The sequence below is a fragment of the Phoenix dactylifera genome, chromosome 3 (assembly GCF_009389715.1).
Source record: "Phoenix dactylifera cultivar Barhee BC4 chromosome 3, palm_55x_up_171113_PBpolish2nd_filt_p, whole genome shotgun sequence".
Taxonomy (NCBI): domain Eukaryota; kingdom Viridiplantae; phylum Streptophyta; class Magnoliopsida; order Arecales; family Arecaceae; genus Phoenix; species Phoenix dactylifera.
The window spans coordinates 15,937,855-15,958,771 of NC_052394.1; the positions used below are offsets into that span (position 1 = coordinate 15,937,855).

Consider the following 20,917-nt stretch of genomic DNA (forward strand, 5'->3'; position numbering starts at 1 on the left):
ATTTTTTCACATCATGATGCTGGTTTTTCTTTTAGTAAACTAGGAGGCTTTCATTGTGCAATTGTCTAGGATACAAATGTGATCCACGTACGATGGACTTTTTAATTCAGCAGGAAGACAGCGAAGAAAATGTTGGCGAAATAATTTGAGCGTTTGAGAAATCCCGACTCCATCCTGCACCAAATCCCAGCAAAATCATTCGTGATCTTTCGTCGCTATTTCAAGATTTTTTTAAATCAAGACAGCACTCCACCATAACGGCATTTGGGCCCACACCCGCATCTTAGCACCCAACCGTCCGCCAATCCTAAGGCTCCCAACTGCCAGGTAAGCATCCACCCCCGAAACCCAAGGCCGCCTCCTTTGCCGCTCTCCACTCCACACGTGTGATCCTGCGTGCTGTTGTTTTCACACATGCGAAAGCCTCCGACTTGCAAAAACCCTTGTTCACAGCACAAAAAATAAAGATAAAACGAAGGAAAAAAGAAACAATTTTTTTTTTCTCGTAGAAAGAACTTAGAATATATCCATTCCGATTCCCAAACAAAATTGTTTCTTTTTAACGCAAATAATTTCTTTTTAACTGTAAAAAAAAATCTCCATTACGAATCAAAATTCGGGTTACAACGACAACGGCAACAAAAAAGATCCACATTTCCCGCAGAGAACCCCAGTTTTAGCTCAGATTTCTCTGCTCTTGTTCCCGAGACCCAGGGTTTAATAGCCACTGAGTTCTTTGGACCTCGAAATTTAGGGTTAGGGTAAGAGTTCCTCAAGAAAAGGTGCGATTTTAGGGTTAGGGAGGATTCTCCGGCGATGCCGCACCTGGTTCGGGACCGGCTCTTCTTCGGCAACATCAGCGACGCGGCGGCGGTGCTCCAGAGCGCGAGCATGGAGTTTACTCACGTCCTCTCGCTTCTCAGCTCGGCGTCGATCTCCTTCTTCTCGGACTGGCGGCCGGGCCTCTCGATTCGGACCAAGGAGATCCGGAAGGTGCTTGTTGGGGCGGATGAGTCGTTGCCGAAGAAGTCTTTGGCGCCGGAGAAGCTACTGTATTCGCTGGAGTATGCCGGGCCGGAGCTGAAGCTGGTGAGGATGGCGGTGCCGCTGAGGGACACTGAGGACGACGATCTGCTGGATTATTTGGATGTATGTTTGGATTTTATCGACGAGAGTAGGAAGCAGGGATCGGTTTTGGTGCATTGCTTTGCCGGTGTGTCGAGAAGGTATGGATGTTTATGTGATAGCTTTCTGGGGAAATCGTTTGATTAGAGTTATATATTGCCATTGGCTCTGATTGATATTGCTCTTTTTGCGGTAAAAAATTGATCTTGGATTCGAGATGTTTGAGCTTTGTCAATATTTATGATCTATAACTGAATTGATTTCTATCTTACTTTGAATATCCACTGATTTTGCGATTCTTGGATAGAAATCAGTTGTTTCCAAATCCATAGGCTTTGAAAGGTTTGTTTTTTTTTTTTTTTAGTTATTTTTTCCTTCACCAACATAATTGGCAAATGGCAACCATGGTGATAGAAGAGGCTTTGTAGCTGTTTGCTTTTATGGTTGGTGGACAACACCTAACTTATGTTGAACAAATTGCACTGGTGGAGGAACAAGATTTCTTCCTTGTCGCGGAACAATTGTTCCCATAATTGCTAGATGGTTAAGAAGGAGCAGGGACCTTTCATTGTGATGCCATTCCAGGACTTGGTATATTAAGTAGATGATAGGAATAAGTAGTGTTGTAGGATGCAGATTTTAATATAATTGATCATGATTTCCTTATGATGTCAACTGTTTAGTCTGTTTAGGCTCATCATTTTAATTTAGTTGCACACAATTGGGATTCGGCCATCTGTTAGTTTTTTTTAATTTTCTTTTTTGAAAAAAAGAGAAGACTGTGAGGGGCCCTAACCCGACTAACTACATGTACCAACTCTAAGCCACCTAGGCTGGAGCCTAGGCTCCCAAGCAGATGGAGTCAAGCTTGCCGAACCAGGCTTTGCTGAGTGGTGTTGAAGCCAGGGCCAACACCTGGCTTCAACACTAAGTGGAATAAAAAACCCGACCTCGCTCAGAGGGAGAGAGGTAATATGATTGGCCCTGGCTTCAACACTACTTGGAATCAAAACCCTGACCCCACTCAGAGGGAGAGAGGTAATATGATCTGAGCAGGCGCTCAGTGGTTATTAGTTACTGCTTTTGTTTTTAGGAGAATTTAACTCTTGGTGTACTGGTTTTGTTTTTAGTTAATCTGATTCTTAGCTTTCTTGGTCCATAGATGGTGTGACTTTTGGGGTCCTTTTCATATTGGCTTCCATTTAATTCCTTTTCTTCTGATGTAAAGCAAAGTTTGCCAATGAAGTAATATGTTTCTTTGGCAGCTAGTACATATTAAACTATTTGGGCCCTGCATTTAAGAGTTTTATTTGCTCAGTACTATCATTTTTGCTCTTGGAGCCTAATATTGGACTTGTTATTCAGGTTGATCATGCCGAATGCTTATTTCATTGGCATTGTATCTGTTTATTCTATTTACGCCCTGTTTCAGTTTATCAACCTCTGGTTTATATACGATTTTTATTTTATTTTTTTGAATTGTGTTTTGTTGCAGTGCTGCTGTCATTACTGCATATCTAATGAGAACAGAACAAAGATCCTTAGAAGGTTTGACTAACTATTTTCCTGTTTGTTTAGCTATTATTTGAGAGTTTAATATTACCGACGTCTTGACTTTGATATATGCTGCATTGAACATTAATGAATTAGCAGAAAAGTGGATTAGTATTTATCGTATTCTCTCAGTAACGTTATACCTTTTCTTTTGTTCCAGATGCACTTGAATCCTTGAGAGAAAGTTGCGAGTTTATTTGCCCAAATGACGGTTTTCTGGATCAGGTTGTTTTATCGTTTGACACTGAATTGGTAATATATAAAGCACTGTCTTGCACAGAAATTTTAATTTTCTGCCTTCAAATAATTGCAGTTAAAATTGTTTGAAGAAATGGGTTTTAAAGTAGATACCACAAGCCCCATCTATAAACGCTTCCGTTTAAAAGTCTTGGGTGAGTTTTCATATCACTCTGGATGGTGCTTTCTCTAAATAGAGTGAATGCCAAATGAGAATACATCTCTGTTGCTCTATCAGCTACCTAATTTTGTTTATTTAGTTCCTTATAGTGTATATGTTTATGTAGAGATATTTACTCTGCTTTTGCATATTTTCACGAACTTGATGTGAAAAATCTCAAAAAGGGTATGTGATCTCAGGTATTCAGATGAAGCTGCTACTTGTCGAAGATTCTTGGAAACAAATGATCACAAAGTTATACAAATTATATAACTAGTTAGATCAACAAGATTTAACCCCAAGCTCTACCAACATATTTTGACCAGTCTAACTTATAAGATTCCAAAGTGCTGATTCTACCTCGCATATAACTTGCCTGATGGGACAGTTATAGAATTTTCATTTGAAATCTTGTTAGCTTGCCAGTTGCTATTAATTCTTGTAATTTTATGTTATTCTTATATAGTTTGCAGAAATTTTAAATCCACGCTGTACTGCTGCTTTTGTATTATTGTATCTTTTTCCTCTGGACAAAAATCAGAATCTTCTTTCTGTTCATATTGTAGACTAAAACTTTTTCTTCTTGATTCAGTGGACCTGGTATTTGCATTTGATATCTTGCACCCTGTATACGACACCATTAAATCAGTGAGCTGCTTGGTTGCTGTTATTAAAGAAAGCACGAAGACTTAGTGTTTCTATTTAATTAAAGAGAAACTGTTTCTAAGTTAGAGGATCTGTTGGATAAAATATCAGTTTTCTAAAAGAAATGGCCAGTATCTATGACAAGGAGTTGTCAAAGAAATCTCTTTTATGTCCATCTTATCCATAAAAACTTGCATATTGGTGGTAGAAGGTACCTACTGGAGGCTACCTGAAAGAAACAGAACTGTATACTTGCTCCGCATGCAGAATTTTAGTCATGAAAGAGATTAGACTTTATATCGAGGGAGAAGTGCTTAGCACACTAGACAAAAGTGTATGACCTCAACCTTCAATTACTCAAGGAGTTAGTAATTCTAGTTTAGGCACGTGTATTTTATATCTTGTTCGTGATTCCAGCCCAACTGTATGAATAACTAGAAGGATTTGGACATTTGCACTATTTTGCTGCGCCATAAATTTTACTTGGTAAATTCATAAGTGTATGGACAAACTAAAATCAAGTGTAGAAAGACAGAGTCGTCCGAGAAGTAGCTTGATTCGCTCAACGTCATGTCCCTTCTTATAGCTTCTTTCCGGATGTTGAGGGAAGCACATGATAATTGTGCAATTGTCTTTGGTTCTTCAAAATCAAATTCATTTCAAAATCATCAATTTTCTTATCCTGCATTGAGGTCTGATCAATAACTAATATCTCTTCAGAGATGTTTGAGTTTAATTCTGAAATTAACTATGTTATAATGGTCCATAAAAATGTTTATGTTCCAGATACTTCGGAAGCCCTTTTCTGTTTTGGAGCTGCAAAACATGCATAAAATTTTTCAAATACGGAATACTCAGACATGGTAAGAAATAAGATGTCTTGAAATGATATACTGTCTTACATTGGGCAGTTCTGAGATATGGTATTTATACACTATCACAACACTGGGTTACCATTTAGGTGCATATGGTCCAGCTAGCATAGACTTGCTAGCACATTTTATGGTCTCATTAAAGTTGTGATCTGTAACTTTGGCAGCTTTATGTTCAATTGCGTACCAATAAATAGTGGACATCATTATTGGAGTATATGACCATGTTAGACTGTCACCAACTTCAATAGAACTAAGGATGTTCTTGTCAGAGATAACATTCTTGAGCCTAAACTTGGTGCTATTAGAATGTGTTGGGCAGCTTGGAGCTCTCCATAGCTATGTTACATGGATACTCATGCCTAGCTCCAAAAATTCATGTTTCATATATCTGAGTCGAACATTTATCGGATACTTGGATACTTATGAAGTTCGATGGTTGCCACTTTAATGATTAGTGGAGAGCTATACTCGTCTCACAATATGAGTGTGACCTTTCATTTTCATGTTAGAATCAACTATTGTTTCTTTGTAGTGATTGGCCCATGGATGTAGGTATAAATAACTTTGCAAAATGTTATTTTCTTATATTTCTTAAGTTGACTAGGAATTTTGAATGAGAAACATATATATTGAAAGAACTTAACAAGAAATATTTTCTTAATATTTATTTTTAATTTTTAAACAAACAATATTAAAGGTCTGGATATATATTATTTTATTCAATATTATAATTCATCCTATGCATCCCTCCTGCCGAATCAGACACCAGGATACGTGTCTGAATTCGATTCTCAAATTCATGCCCATGCAATAGTAGCATGCACAAGCCTGAAACAAATGAAATAGTATTAAGATAAAAGAATCACATTTTGCCATTGTGTTACTGAATCTGTTCTGGCCTTAATTGATTGCAGAGTATCTCATGATGATCTTTTTTTTTTTTAAATTTCACATTAACTGTGTATTACTATAATTAGCCTTGTTAGCTATATCCTTGGATATATTTTGTGTATCACTTTCAACAACTGTGAGATCTGTTTCCTTTTATTTGCATGACACAGCAAATTCTATGTGCTCGTGATTGAATTATCGATCCTTCTCCGTTATCTTGTGTTTGTGGGGCCTTTTTTTTGTTTTTTTGATATGGGTGTTTGTCTACCTGATTTCACTGGAAGACAGACATCACCTGTTTCTCTGAAATTCCATCTTTGATGGCTGAAACTGTTTTCTCAGGTCATTCTTATAAACAAGGAGAGAAAATAGATGGCTTCATATTAGGAGCTGACCCTGGTTTGCCTGTGGAGTCCAACTCTTCTGAGGAAGCCTCCAAGGTCGATCAGCCGAGAATTGCCTACCGCTGCAAAAAGTGCTGCAGGGTCGTCGCATTGCAAGACAATGTTGTAAGCCATGTACCAGGCGAGAGCGAGACCTGCTTCGAGTGGCAAAAAAGAAGAAGTGGCAACATGTTCGACAGGTTTCGGGAGACAGAATGCTCTTCTTTATTTGTCGAGCCTTTGAAGTGGATGATCTCAGGTAGAACAATTTGATCCTTTTTCTTTTCCAGATCTCTACTTTTCCAAATTGCGTGCATTTATGTTTGGCTGGAAGGAAAGCAAGCCTGGCAACTTGGCTTTATTGCTTTTCTTGTGACTCGTGACAGTCGAAGAGGGTGCATTGGAAGGAAAGCTCTCATGCATCCAGTGTGATGCACGCCTAGGGTACTTCAATTGGTCAGGCATTCAGTGCAGCTGTGGCAGCTGGATCACCCCTGCATTCCAGATTCATAAGAGTAAAGTGGATATCAGCACAGTTTGATGTTGAACGAGGATACCAAAGCAAACAGCAAGACTCCTCTGTGTACATACGCAAAGCAGCCTCAGAATCTTAATGCCTCTTTAAGTATATAATTAAGAACTCAAACCACTGAACCTGGAGTATTGATTCAGTTCATGATCTTCTTCATTAGCTTGCTCGCCTGGAGCTATGTTTGCTTGTACTAGGATTTTTATGTCATGAAGTAAACGATGTTCTCATTCGCTCTTCTTGCAACCAGGCTGCATAATCTTTTAATTTCTTGCAGTTGGAGTTGATAAGAGCTGCTTTATGTTGAGGTGGCGCATGTTATAGCACCTTTGGAGTCGAATCTATGTATAAATAAATTGAAAAATTAGAGCATGGAGTTAATGCAAGGAAGCTCCTGTTCAAAGCATTCTGCTCAGTTCAAGGATGAGCGATTTCCTAAAATTTCATGTACATTTATTTCTGGCCATACATTTGATTGCCGTTAAAAGTCATGAGAACTCCATCATGACCCTTCTGAATGATTCTTTAGCAGCCTTATCATTTCAAAGAGTACATGGCGCTTGGGCAAGGTATTGTAATCCATCCATCAAATGAATTCTGATTAAATTCTAATGAGTTCTAGCTGCTAATTTCTGGTTCGTTCTGTGCAAAGCATGGATCTTCGACCCTGTTCTTGCCCCCAACTTCCACCCCTCCCCGCCACCCATCACCCCCTTCTGCCCCACCAATGTTCTGAATATGGTCAAGTGATGCTTTGCTGGGACCATGTAACTAGCAGATCAGAACAAGTTTTATACAACTATTGATCCTCAATCCATACAGATGCTCAAAAATTCAAACATGATGACCAACGCTTTACTTTCATATATTTGGAATATTAAGTGGTCTATTAAACATACTATCACTCATCAAAGGATTTGATTTATGACAGCTACAATTTGTTCAGCTAAACTATAAGCTCTAAAGATCGGAGCTACCACATGCCTTCTTTAACAAGAACATCTAACCATTCATGTGTTCATATGATGCCGGTTCGTATGCATACCCTTTTTTTTTTTTTATCTCAAAAGCACAAAACATCAGATCAAAACCTTTAAACTGGGGAGGAGCCTGTAAACACCAACACTGAAACCAGAATGGAGCCGATCACAGTCGATGCAGTATTAAGCTCGGAGACAAATGAATATGGGACCAGTTCACTCGTTATGCTCGGATGTCAGAAGAGCAGTGCAGCTAGTCAGTTTTGGAAGTGGTACACTGACAAAATAATGCTATTGAGACTGTGCTTCAAGAAGGATGTTAGTGGCCACATTGATGTCATTTCCAGCGTGTATCAGCGCCTGTCTGGCAGAATTGTTGTCGAATCCCATGGACACTAAAGTGGCAACAGAAGTTTCAGATGGCTCTGCAACAGAAGTCCGGGCTGCGGAGGGATGGTTTCCCTGCAACAGACGACAAGAATTTAAGGAGGTTGGTAGATGTTCAGACGTAAGAATAAAGCAGATGAAAATATTTGCAACAATGAGTAAATAAGATTATTAAAAGATGAAAACCATAGTTTTCAACTCGAACGGTAACCTCCACCTAGAGCTTTTTCCTTTTCTACTGGAATTTCTTATATATCCAAAATCATAAGATCTTCTTGACAATACCCCTAAAAACAGAGTGCTGCATTCCAAAGATTATCAACTCCAATATAGCCCCACAACAATGACAAAAAAGGAGGAAAAAAAAAGCTTGGTAGGTGCATAATTATTGAATTTTGGGGCAGCAAATATCTCTTGCCTTATTTGATCCCCATCAAATTTGACCTATACAAACAGCTTTTGATGACTCTATAGGTGCTTGATGTGCCAGTTCTGGATTTATTTTGGCCTTCAAGTAGTGTTATTTTAGCATTCTCATCACTCCATTTTCGTTAATCACAATTTGAAAACTGAATCACTTTGAGCCTCATCAAATTCTTCCATTCTTCTTTCTCTCCTTTCAAACTTGGAGTATAACACCCCATATTCCTCTTAGATCTCAACACTCCCTGATATTAGTTGTTGGCATTATTCATCTCACAACAGTTTGGTGCTTGTTTCAGCTTAAATGCTTAATCATGCTAAGGTAGCCCAAATCTTCCATTTGAGCTGCTAGAACTGCTCCAGAAGTTTCCTCCTGCAGAACTACTTCAGAACCCTTCTGACCAACTATTTGATCCACCTCTTACTCTTGCTTCCTCACAGAATGAAGATCAACATCAGATTTAGTTCTGTGGTCTATCCATTTCACAGTCCATGCATCATGGATAATTTGTACCACCCAACAAATGAATTTTTCAAAGTTGATTATAAGTTGATAGACCTAAGCCAAGGATACCAGACCAGGATTTTATTCTTCATTCTTTTGGGTAAAGAAACTGATAAAACTAAAACATTGGACCTAGCACCCTAAAATCCAAGCCTCATCTGAAATCATCAGCACCATCAAATCCTTAATTCATCTGAAATCTTTCCTGAGAAAGACATCACCCGACTCAAATCTGTTGGATAAACAAGTTGGATCTAATTCCCAATTCTAGAGCACAAATTAGGATGGACCAGGGTCATGCCTGACACAACCTAATCCACCTGCGCTCCTATAAAAAGTGATTTAATTAGATGACTTGGCAACAACAGAAAATACCACCTCAGCTAAGTTGAGAAAAAAGCCAAAAGTCTTCATTCAGCCAATTAAACTAAACTGATATGTCCTTGGAATGCCTATTGGGCCCTGTACCAATCAAATAAACAACATAAGTTCAACAAATCAAACCTTCAACAATTCAATGTCTCTCTCATTCTCCTAAGTTTTCAAAATTGTAATAGTGTCCTTAACATTCCTTCCCTTTTATTTACATAAAAAAGATCTCTGATTCATATACTGCCTCCATGGAAATAAAAAATTGGAGAGACAGAGACCTCAAAAGGTTGATGCGTCCCCAAAGGGAAAATTTCCTAAGATTCAATAATCATAATTTCCTTTAAGAAGTGCTATCAACAAAATAACAAATCACTAAAAAATTAACAAAAATAAGATATATTGAGATAATTGCTTATGCTAAAGGATACTGCTAATTCATACTCAAACCTTATGAGGAAAAAGCTAAAGGAGATCGGACGGTCTCACCACAGACCAATCCTTCAGCTAAATTGTGCACATCAGTTTACCTGGGCAACAAGTAGAGTTTATTGTAGATATTTAATTTAGCAACCAACTGCCTTGAAGATGATGAGTAAGCTCTACATCTAAATAGGGTGTGTACAATAACAGGCAGAATTAAATACTTGTAACGTGGACCAGTCAATCATACACAGATGAACTAACTAATAATACTCTAGATCTAATACATACTATGGTTATCATGGTAAAGAGAAGAAAGAAAGGTTTCATGAATGTGTTATTAGGTATGGCAACATTTATAAGCCATGAGACAATAAACAAGATAAATAAGCTTTCAGATATCCTCATTAGATTCTAAAGGTGTCTATCCACCATAGTAGCTGCACGAGATACCAACTACAGTTTTCTGAATATATTAAACAAAGAGAACAGAGGAAGTATCACATATTAAAGACAATATATGGCAAAGCCAGGCTAAACCAAAACAAGAAAAGACCACAAATGATTGAATTGAATATTTTTCCAAGAGCTGAAGAATCAGGAAGCTATGAACAGTAAATACTGATGCCCAATTAATATTTATAACTCACGGAAAGTTCCTAGATGTGTGGCATAATTCATCCATGGTTTCCTTTTTGCTCATTACATTCTCTGATTACTCTAAATTATCAAACTCGTTTCTCCATCAGACATAGCTGAAAAATTTCTATGAATCTTTTGTTTCTTACAGATGCATAACATTTTACTACCCTCCCTAAATTCTTTTACAATGCCTGACTCCAACAACCCATCTAGACCAAACCCAGCCAAAGCGTTTCAAGACTAGTGCCATGGAAACCATACTCTAGAAATAAAAGCTTTGACCTTGGTGATGGATAAAATTTAATATAGTTTATTCTTACAATAAGATAACTTGATGCAGGCCAAGCCTGCCCCAATACAAAAGAAAGCCTAAACAGGAATGGATCCAACCGACAATGAATTATGTAATGTTAGAAGCCATCCAACAGTGTGCAGGTCGCCGTCAAAAGGAAGCTTCTCTAGAAGGCTTGCCTGTGAAGCAACCAAGTTCGAAGTGGACTCCAAGACATTTGACAGCACCCACTCATGCACAGAAGATCAAGGAGCCGAGTTCGAGACAAAATCACAACCAAAAGCATCCAACAGTGGAACAAGTTACCATCAGTGCAATCTGACAGTAGGATAGCCACCGTCCGAACACTTTCGATGACAATAAATTCACCATTGGAAGGCTTCTATAATCACCAATCCAGTGAGAAGTGCTTAGTCTGTAAGTTTAGGGCTTAGTTTTTGACTTCTTTTCAGACTCTAAAGATACCATGTCATCGTTATCCCTTGAATAGGTCTCAGAGGCTGTAAATACCCCCTTATGTATCCCAATTTTCCATAAGTTAATGAGAACTATTCCTTTTAGATGCTATCATGCTTATCTTTTTCTTTGCATCGTATATTCTACAGTGACGGCAAGGCCATGGTCGAGCCCTTGGCTGCAACATGCTTTGAGATGTCAGGTGGTGGAGTCCTTGGCGAGCAAAGAAGTACTAGTTATCCTTTAGCTCTTAGATCTAGTTTCGTCATTCTCTATTTTTTTTTTTTTTTTTGCTTTCTAACTTCTAGGTTTAGATCTTATCATGCTTAGAACAATTAGTTTCTTGTTTAGAAAAGTATAATCTTCTGCCGATTCATGCTGAAGCTCATATCAGGCCTTCAGCACCAACATCATAGCTGCAACTGTCTCCTAATAAGACTTTCCTGCTACCCAAAGCTATTAGTATGCCCACCAAGAAAAACAAATATTTAAATTATTAGAAGTCACAAATTTACATAATCTCATCCGAAAAAACAAAAGAACCACATTCCAGCATATTCTATACAAGTAAAGGATGTGCTAGAAAAACTTGCCTCTATGTGACGAGAAGGATAAGATGGTATATTTCCTATACTGTTCTCACTTGACAATGTTTGTGATGAACTACTCGAGGAGGGCCATGACAATCTTGAGAAAAATGATGTTACAATGCCTGGAAACTGCACAATGTACAAATATTCAGTTGTCATATGGAGGAGGAAGATCTTGGCCCCAAGAAAAAGACACATTCATCCAATGAAAAATTGGAAAGTAGCAACATTTGAACCGACTCCTCACATAAATAATATTCAATAAAGGCATAGAAGAATATGCTAAAAATTAGAGCATACCAAACATTAAAACAATAATAAGTCGGCAACCATAATTAAGTACCCTCCCATCAATTTAATGCTAGCCAGAGCAACCAAATGCAGATATTTGTGCACTTACACATATCTGGGATGATATAGTTACATACTTGCATGCAACAAAGTCCTGAGGTACAAAAGTGAAGGGTATTTATCTGTTTGCATCAGGAAGAAGGGCAGGCATTACAGACTTATCTTAAGTGAGGATCTACCATTACAGGAAAAGACAGTGAAGAATGAATAACTAACCAACTGACAGAAGGCTTACTAGTTAAGACTATCTGGATGGTTGGGTTATAGTCTTATGTGCATCAAAGACTCAGTAGATGCTCTAGAGACATGATGTGATTGCATGTGCATGCATTCACAAATTATGCATACAGGTTTAAAAGCTAAAAAGGTAACAAATATGTTTAGTTTCAATCACTTGTAAAACCAACTAGACAACCATCAAATTTTCTGCTATAACAGGTACATGAATTACCTATAAAAAAAGAGTAAAAACAATAATATCTGCCAAGGGTTTAGGCATCGCATGCTATGCTCAGGCCGGCCAAAGGCTGGCCACTTTCATTTTTTTCTTTTTATTTTTTTTAAGCATGTGCTTTTAAAATTTTCTTGATGTAGTTAAGAGTTACTTGATGCATGAAAATAAATAATCTACATCTATATACAGCATATGCAATCAAGAACAAAGGCATATATGAATGTCAATTTTAGTGCAGCATGTAACTTAAGCAAATATGACATCCTAATTAGTATATCTATAACAATAATTTAATTGTAGTACTATAGTACAACGATGTCATAACTGGGCAATAACTATCAAGTAACTATGGTATAATAACTGTAGTTTTCCTGTGCTAACTAATAGTTTGAAGTGGAAACCCTCTCATTTCCAAACAAATAACATCTGCTCCCTCTCCAACGAAATGAACGGGTGGAAGAAAAGGTCATTTTAACCTTTCTAGCTGATATTCCTCGATACCGAGCTGTGACAAACCAAATTGAATAGGCATGGTCTGGTTCCACTTGGTAGCATACATATGCCCTTGTGCCAATCCAGGCCTGACATGGTGCATGCCAGGCAGGAGCATGAATCAGCATGGTTCACAACTAAAACCTATATATGTGCAGACTGTCAAGAAACAGTTTACCACAAGCTTACCACAAAGTCAAGCAAGTACACAACTGTCTAGAAAGATCAAAACAATTAAAATAACAGATACAAGAAGAATTATGCTCATTCATCCTCTAGATATGACATCCGACCAAAAAAATGACCTTACAGTTTTGACAAGATGCCCATGTACTTGGTGGCATTACATGATAAGTGATGCGCTATATATCTGAAGATGCAAACACATGATAGCCTATACGACACTAAAAATTAGTCCTAGAACTCCTCTTAAAAAATATAGGGTAAATCAAGTTTAGCTTGAATGTCACCAGCAAGTTATTCTTGATCCTAAGAGTTTAATAAGTTATGGTTGAACTGCTTACAAATCTCATTAGAAGGGAAGAAGCCAACAAATTTTATGAGAGCATATCTTAAGATAACATCTTCTACATGTCAAAATAAATAAACAGAATGTCAAAAACAGTTCATGCGTGCTTGATCATAACGTCACTTGAGATTATCAATCAATGGATCATATTCCAGTGGTTAATGATGATCATGTCAATATTCAAACCTTCCCAATTAAAGCAATTCATAATTCTCAAGAACTCTTAAAAAAACTTTTGACATCATTAGTATCACTTTTGGCAACTTTCATACATACAAATATAATACATATACATATATATACGCATACATATACACTATTTCATAAATATATATATACACGCTAATAAAATAAAATATATGCACATATAAGCTAATTCACTGTTTCAGGCCATCTCCGCTCATCGTCAATCTGATCCTAATTTATAGTTTCTTGCGATGCTTCAGCCATGTCAAACAGCATCTCATTCAACAGCAAAAGAGACCCGAAATAACTTCCAGCCATGTTGATACCTCATAGAGAGTGATGCACTTTTACCAACTTAATAGCCAACTCCAATATTCTAACCAGGTAATCATTCATGATCCAAAAAAGTTTCTAATCCTATTACTTTCCAAGTCCCAATTGCAGAACCAAATTTAACACCTAACTTTTTCTTCTTTTTTAAAAAAGTCAATGAATGTAGCTTTTCTTGCCAATCATCTCTCCACATATCTTCTAAATAATGGTGGAATTAACATTTAACATTTGGATTTAGATCAGGTCACTTAGATGAGCATATCAGATGTTACAGGCAGACATTAGATTAACATAGTTGCAATTTCACTTTTGTTTCTTTGGTCCTATTGGTGGATCCAAAAGCAAGGCATATAGAAGAGTTGCTTTAATTAATGGAGAAAAATTTGATTACCAAAACTCCAAGAGTCAAACACGAGTTGGGCGTGTACAGCCATTATATTGGCTGTATGTATGACTACCTAGCCAAAGGAGAGGATGTACAACCATTGTCTACGATGAGAAGCTAAGCATAAGTAAATGAATAATTTGCCTCTAGTTCTTAATGTATACTCTGCATCTGATGAAGTTCATAATACTGTAGTTACTCTGCCTCTTACAATCTTATGTCATGCAATGATGGCCTGTAGATTTATTACATTAACTGAGCTATTTAGCATTCTTTTACCTTACATGCAACCACATAATTTCTTTAATGTCAGACTGTATACTAGATTTTTTATTATAAAATGGTCAATGTGTCCAAGTCATATCATTAACATCAAATTTGATTTTAAGATTTCAGATACGTTTGCCATTTGTTAAATAATTTAGATTAGGAGACAAAAAGATTTCCTCCTGCATCTTTGTATAAATTTTTCTGTATCTGTAGACAATTTCATACCATGACAAACAATAATACAAACAGAACACATGATCCTTCTGCCTTTAGTTAAATAACATTTAAATAACCTCTAGAATGCACTACCTTTTCTGGCATCCTACTATACGTGGTAAGTTAATTATGCTTTCCTATAGCATTGTTAAGTTAATTACTTAAGAGAAAACAATATAAATTCATACTATCAAATGTTTCCATTTATCTGTGACTACCATGTCCTCATTATGCAGTATGATAGTTTAAATGGCTGCTTCAAAAATTTAAATAGCTATACAGCAAAAAGTCATATACACTAATTGCATTTAAATGGCCATAATGACAACATGGGCTTGTTAAACAAAGCCAACAAAGCCATCCAGAAAAGTTAGTCTATCCAATTTCATGCCTTTTATTTTATTTCTCCAGCATAATCTAGTTCATATATTTTCTTCTCACAGGTAATATCTAGGCGGAGATTGGTGAGGGGCAAGCATTAGGAAATTTTTATTTACTTTATAGTAATTCTCTAGAATATCTACCAAGAACTAATTGTTGACTAGGACTTGAACTGGTCAATAATGTGTTTCAGGCTTGCTAAATCTGATTGAAATATATACGTAACACTAACAAATTCAGGGTATAAAATGTAAGTTCTCACAAAAAGATGGGATCAAAAGATTTTGTTTAACCATTTTAGAGTGTCTTCTATGCTAACCTTCATCTTACGGATGCCAAATGCATTGAGCCGATATAAGGATCCAGCAAGTATGCCACATATGCCAGGTACAACAGATCTTTTCCAGGATGAAAATAGTAGCTGAAGATGGTGACAAAAATAAGGTCAGTTGCTGCTCCTAACAATGAAAAGATTGAATATCAATAAATAATGGAGAAGTTCTGAAATAGGATCGACCTGAAGACCTGCCAAATATATAAATGACTTGTCAGTGAAATTTAACCCAAAGATACGGAATCGTGTTGAAACTGGAATGTCAAAATAGAAAGGTACAAAGGCAGCAAATATAAGACCATATGGTCCAGATACCAATGTATTCAAGGAGGGATCTGCAGAAAAAGCAGAATAAAGCCCATTTAGAAAACTTAATCCTCTGAAAACATCAATAGCACAGGCTAAAAAAGTGAAAATGATATCAGATTTTAAGAGAGGGACAAATAAGAAAAGTACGAAAAGGACAATAAAAAGACTATGTTGACATAATCTGAGACTTGAGAAAAGCTAAATCCAGAAAATACAAGTGACTTCCATGGTAAGAGAGGCAGTATAAGAAAATAATTAATAACAAGAAAAAGTTAAGGAAAAAACAAGCAAGTAACCTCATGTAGCCTAGAGGATAAACAGCAAGTCATGGCCAAACAGGCATGCAGAATCTAAGCAGCTACTTCAAGCAAACGGCGATATGGTAGTGTTTGGTATATAGAGATTTATCTTTGGTGGATATAAAGATCCATTGATTCCCTCTCTCCTTGATCATAGCTGCTGGAAATGTTCCTTTCACTAGGGCCCAAGCAGGAACCTCTGAACAATATTCAACCCAGTCATGAAGGGGTTCCTGCTGCAAGATGCCTACCATCTTAGCCTGACAGGTAGCCACAAGCTTCTATGCGCTGATGCTGCGGTTTTCTACTACCCTACTTCTAACTTGCCCTTTTCAAAGGTCACAGGGCAACCCCCCTGGCCCACTTGTCTTGCAAGATGGCCCCCTTCCCTCATTGTTCGATTGAGCCCTGTGCTCTCCTACATTCAAGATATTCAAAAAAAAAGAAGAATGAAAAAAACTGCAGGATTCAGAAATCTTGTTCCATCAGATTGCTCAATGCCACAGTAGGATCAAACCTACGATCTCCAAAATCCCTCTGGCCTCTCCCTCTCTCTAGCTGGTCTCTTCCTATGTCATTCTCACCTCCTCCCTCCCTCTCTCTCTCTCTCTCTGTCTAATCATTCTATCCTGCAGATTCACACCCTTTCTTTTGAGTTTTCTCTCTATTTCTCACATGCTTTACGCATATATTGCTGTCTTGTATGAATACAACATGGCTATGTGTAATGCTATTGGACCAATGGATGTGTGCCAGTGTGTGACCATGCATGCCAAACACAAGTATGATAACATTTGTGCCATGCCAGTGCACAGACAGCAAGGCACTAACATGCAGCACTCTAATCCTTGGTCTAGTTACATATGACTAGATCTCGACAAGTTCAAGAGAAAAGATGGCATTGATTGTCTATCTAGTTAATAGCTTAGATGCCAATTATTTGGGATCTAGGATTATTATTTTTTTAAGATCTATAATTTTTTCGCTTTTTCCAAATAGTTTCCTTATATTGGTGGGAGTTGGAAGTCCAGGCTTTTCAAAAGAGAAAAGATAGATGGCTGTGATCCCAACAGCCCCAGGATTCAAGTTTTTATCAAGATGCACATGTTTTTCCTTCTCAACCTCAAATTTTTAGGAGTTGAATGCATGTTTTTTCCCTTTCACAGAGAGTTCTCTTCTTATATACAATATAGCACAGAAATAGAAGGGAGCATCTCATAAGCATATATGATTTCATCAATCAAGAACTTCTAAAGTTCTGATAAAAATACTTTGTTTTAATTAGCATATTCTTTCTCTTCTATAGTTTAAGAGAAATATAGAAAGATGAAATATAAAGTAAAAGAAGAGTGTCGACATATATGATAGGATAGAAGCATCGCTCGAAAGGGAGAAGTTTACCCCCTTCCCCCTCCCGGGAAAAAAAAAGAAAGAAAAAGTGAGAACTGTTTTGAGACAGGCATGGAAGGTGGTCTTGACGTGTTAAAGGCTAGGCTCCCACAAAATTCATCCTTACTCTGCCATTTAATTTCCCTTTATACGCCATATTCTTGTGAAAACTGACAAAGAAAAAAAGTTGCAGTTTCACTCTATTGGAGCAGGAATGGGGGCCATATTATATTGCAGAAGGTCGAGCCTTTATGCCAGCATCAGCATGGTATACTCCAGACCTTTCCCATTATATAGTATTAGATGATAACATGGTAGGGGATCAATTGTATGCCATAGACCAATTCTCCAAGAGAAAAGAAAAAAGACTTATTAGCTAATAAAGTAAGATATGCTAATGTAATATAAACAGTATATTGTGAAAAGAGTAAACCTCTTGTTACATATGCTATTTGGCTCGCTGCATTATGAAAAATTATGTTCCCACTCCCTGTCTATTTTCATTAATATTATCTTATATTTTATCAATGTACTTCAATCTACCTCCTAAAAGAATCCTGATAGTTAGGTGCCATCTACAGGACTGAAAAGCCAACATCTTAGCCCCTGCTAGCTCTAAACAAAATTTCACCATTACAAAAATCAGGCTAACAAAATTATGTATCATCCTTTTTGATTACTAAATAGCCAATATAGCACAACTGGCAGAACAGGGAAATTAGTAAGAGCATAATTGTGCAGACAAAGGATATGTCAAGTCAAACTGGATTAAGAATGCATGCTAGATCATAAATATTGGATAACATAAAATAATGTGGTTCTTCAAGCCAGCTTACCCTAACAAGAATAACAAGTCAAAGAAAAGCGAGTAGCTGATAATGCATACCTTTCAGGTACACCAAAGCTAGGATCTCAAAAAATGATGACATTATCAGAGAAAATAAAATGAAAACCTGCATATTTAAACAAAAATGGATAGCAAACTAGTCAGAAATGGAATGATAACAAACCTCGCTTATAAATGCATTTCAGACAAATAATAAAAGTTATGAAAGTAGAAAAGTATATCAGGATACAGTTGTTGGCACTACTAGCATGATAAATATAAGCACATACTCTTTGAAACTCAAAACTTCTACAGTGATTCATCATGAAAATGAGTAAAGTGGAAAAGTAAATTACTTACTGAATGTTTATTAGAGCCTATCTGTCTTTCAAATACCCTGAAATAATAGAGCAAATATAGTCCAAACATCAACTCTGGTGTTGAAGAAAAACCAAACACTGAAGGAATGAGCCTCCAAAGGCGGAATTTTGGGGTAATATCCTGCAAGAACAAAAGACATTCTCAGTTTACTTAGATTTGGTACTGTATGACTGCATGAATAACACTAGAAAACATCGTACCATTATGGAGAAGAAACCATCTAAGTACTTTTGAACCTATAAAGAGGAATACAAGATATAATATAAAGCAACCTTGGAAGCCCTTACGGAAAGCATAAAATTCAAAACCGTTGGGTTTCGCCAATCAAAAAAACAACAAAAATGATTTCCAATCAACTTAGTAGCAAACTGCAGATGCCAAACTGCACCAAAAAAAAGAAAAAAACACCCTTCCTCGGAATGCACTTAATATTTTTTGCAAGAAATTGAACGATGGCTAAGACTAAAATTATTCAGAATTGCACATGAGACGAGTTAGAGATCTAGAGGAGTGGCAGATAGGACATGAGAACAAATCTAAACAAACAAAGATAGACTTCAAACTGGCACCCCCGGTAACCAGCTGAAAGAATACGAACATTCCAAAAACAAAAGCTAACTTCGAATTAAAACGCGATAGGAGCAAACTCGTCAATATGTCGAGCGAAAAACACAAGAATTTGAGGGAAAACAGAACAATTTGAAAGAAGACAAAAAATAAAGAAGGAATTTTCAAGAAACACAAGAAACTGGGGGAAGAAAAACAGGTTTTTTATGGAAAAAGAACAGAAAAAAAAGGGTGAGATAGGACTATTTTAAGGAAAAAAAGGAACCTGAGACGATAATCCGAGCCGCAGAGAACGACCCTGAGCCCCAAATAAGATTGTGAGGAGAGCGCTCGCGATGACGAAAGTCCTCGTAACGGGAGCATTGTCTGGAAGAATTAAATCCCCCGAAAAAAATTAAAGAATCGTACATAAAAGGAAATTTCTGCTAAAAAATTAGGAAATATTTATTAGAATAATTGGTTTCAGGAGTTTTGGAGACGGAATCGCTTACGGAAACCAGAAGGTCCGCCGTTCATCTTCGAGGAGGAGAAGCGAATCCCAACGACGGTCGGGGCCTGCCGAGAACGAATAGGGCATGAAGTGGTACTCTTCCGACTTTCGCTACTCCCTTGTATGATGTATCTTTCCATTCGGGAAGTATGTGAGTTCACTACACGCTTCTGAGTTGTGATGTTGCAAACTCTGGTACATGGGGCCTTGAGATTCACGTGGACACATCTTGATGCACCTGCCAACTTGACCCATGAGGCGTGTGCCGAAATGTTCTAGTTTGCAGTAACATTTTAAGAGTATTGCAATTCAAGTAATGGTTGTCATTTTCATTTGTACTATTTTTTTAGATAAACTATTATCTATTTTTAAAAATTAATTTCTGATGAATTAATTTTTTTATAAAAACAGTATAAAAGATAATACTTTTTATAAAAACTAATAGGGCTGCAGACTGAGTGGCCTCATATGTGGCCAATTACTCTGGAGACTGAAGGTGCCCTATGAGTTGGAAAAAGAAAGTTGTCTAGAGCACTGCATGATTTGTTGTCTTTTATTTTTAGATTTTTTTTGCATAAATATCCTCATAAATATCGAATTTTACATGGATACCCTCCCAAAATTAATATTTGCATGTGTACCCTCGTAAAACACTTGTTTTGTTATTTTACCTTTTTTATCCTTATTTTTGCATATGTACCCACGCCATCTAACGTCGTTACAAAATTAACGATTTTAAATTAAAATGACTAAAATATTCTTGATGGGTAGATGTGCAAACACAAACATTTATAAAGCGATCGCGACGGGAGATTAAAAAGTAATTTTAAAATTTTATTTTATTTTTAATTATAATAAATATGGTTTTTATTAACAGTGTTAGAAAAAACAATTATATTAGAGACATTTATGCAAAAATAGTGTTTTATGAGGTTATAGAAATAAATATAAATTTTAAAAAGATATTCATACAAATTTAAATTTTTAGAAAGATATTTATGCAAATAACACTTTATTTATTTTTTTAGATGTGCCCATATTTGGACTATATGATTCATCTAATCTAACAAAAAAAATAAAATAATAATACATTGCCGGGTATTTTTCATTATCATGCCATAATAATAACTTTGTAACAATGGCTATTTTAATATAAACATGAAATAATATGTTTTATAGGGAAATAATTATTTTGTGGGTTCTGTTTTAATAGAATAACACTATTGTTGAAATCTTGGATGGTGGATAAGTAATAGGGA

General features: G+C 36.6%; 2 protein-coding genes across 2 annotated transcripts; one reads left to right on the plus strand and one right to left on the minus strand.

Moving 5' to 3' along the window:
* The first annotated feature begins 467 nt into the window (after positions 1 to 467).
* On the plus strand, positions 468 to 6,840 carry LOC103710332 (dual specificity protein phosphatase 12-like). Its single transcript, XM_008796005.4, has 6 exons — positions 468 to 1,226; positions 2,621 to 2,673; positions 2,840 to 2,904; positions 2,993 to 3,071; positions 5,830 to 6,129; positions 6,257 to 6,840. The coding sequence occupies exons 1-6, from the start codon at positions 817 to 819 to the stop codon at positions 6,409 to 6,411; spliced, it is 1,062 nt and encodes a 353-aa protein (XP_008794227.2). The 5' UTR covers positions 468 to 816; the 3' UTR covers positions 6,412 to 6,840.
* A 392-nt stretch (positions 6,841 to 7,232) lies between these two features.
* On the minus strand, positions 7,233 to 19,799 carry LOC103710331 (rhomboid-like protein 20). Its single transcript, XM_008796003.4, has 8 exons — positions 19,660 to 19,799; positions 19,434 to 19,534; positions 18,581 to 18,721; positions 18,281 to 18,347; positions 15,581 to 15,732; positions 15,383 to 15,484; positions 11,470 to 11,595; positions 7,233 to 7,841 (listed from the first exon to the last, which is right to left on the minus strand). The coding sequence occupies exons 1-8, from the start codon at positions 19,796 to 19,798 to the stop codon at positions 7,671 to 7,673; spliced, it is 999 nt and encodes a 332-aa protein (XP_008794225.2). The 5' UTR covers position 19,799; the 3' UTR covers positions 7,233 to 7,670.
* Positions 19,800 to 20,917: the final 1,118 nt, after the last annotated feature.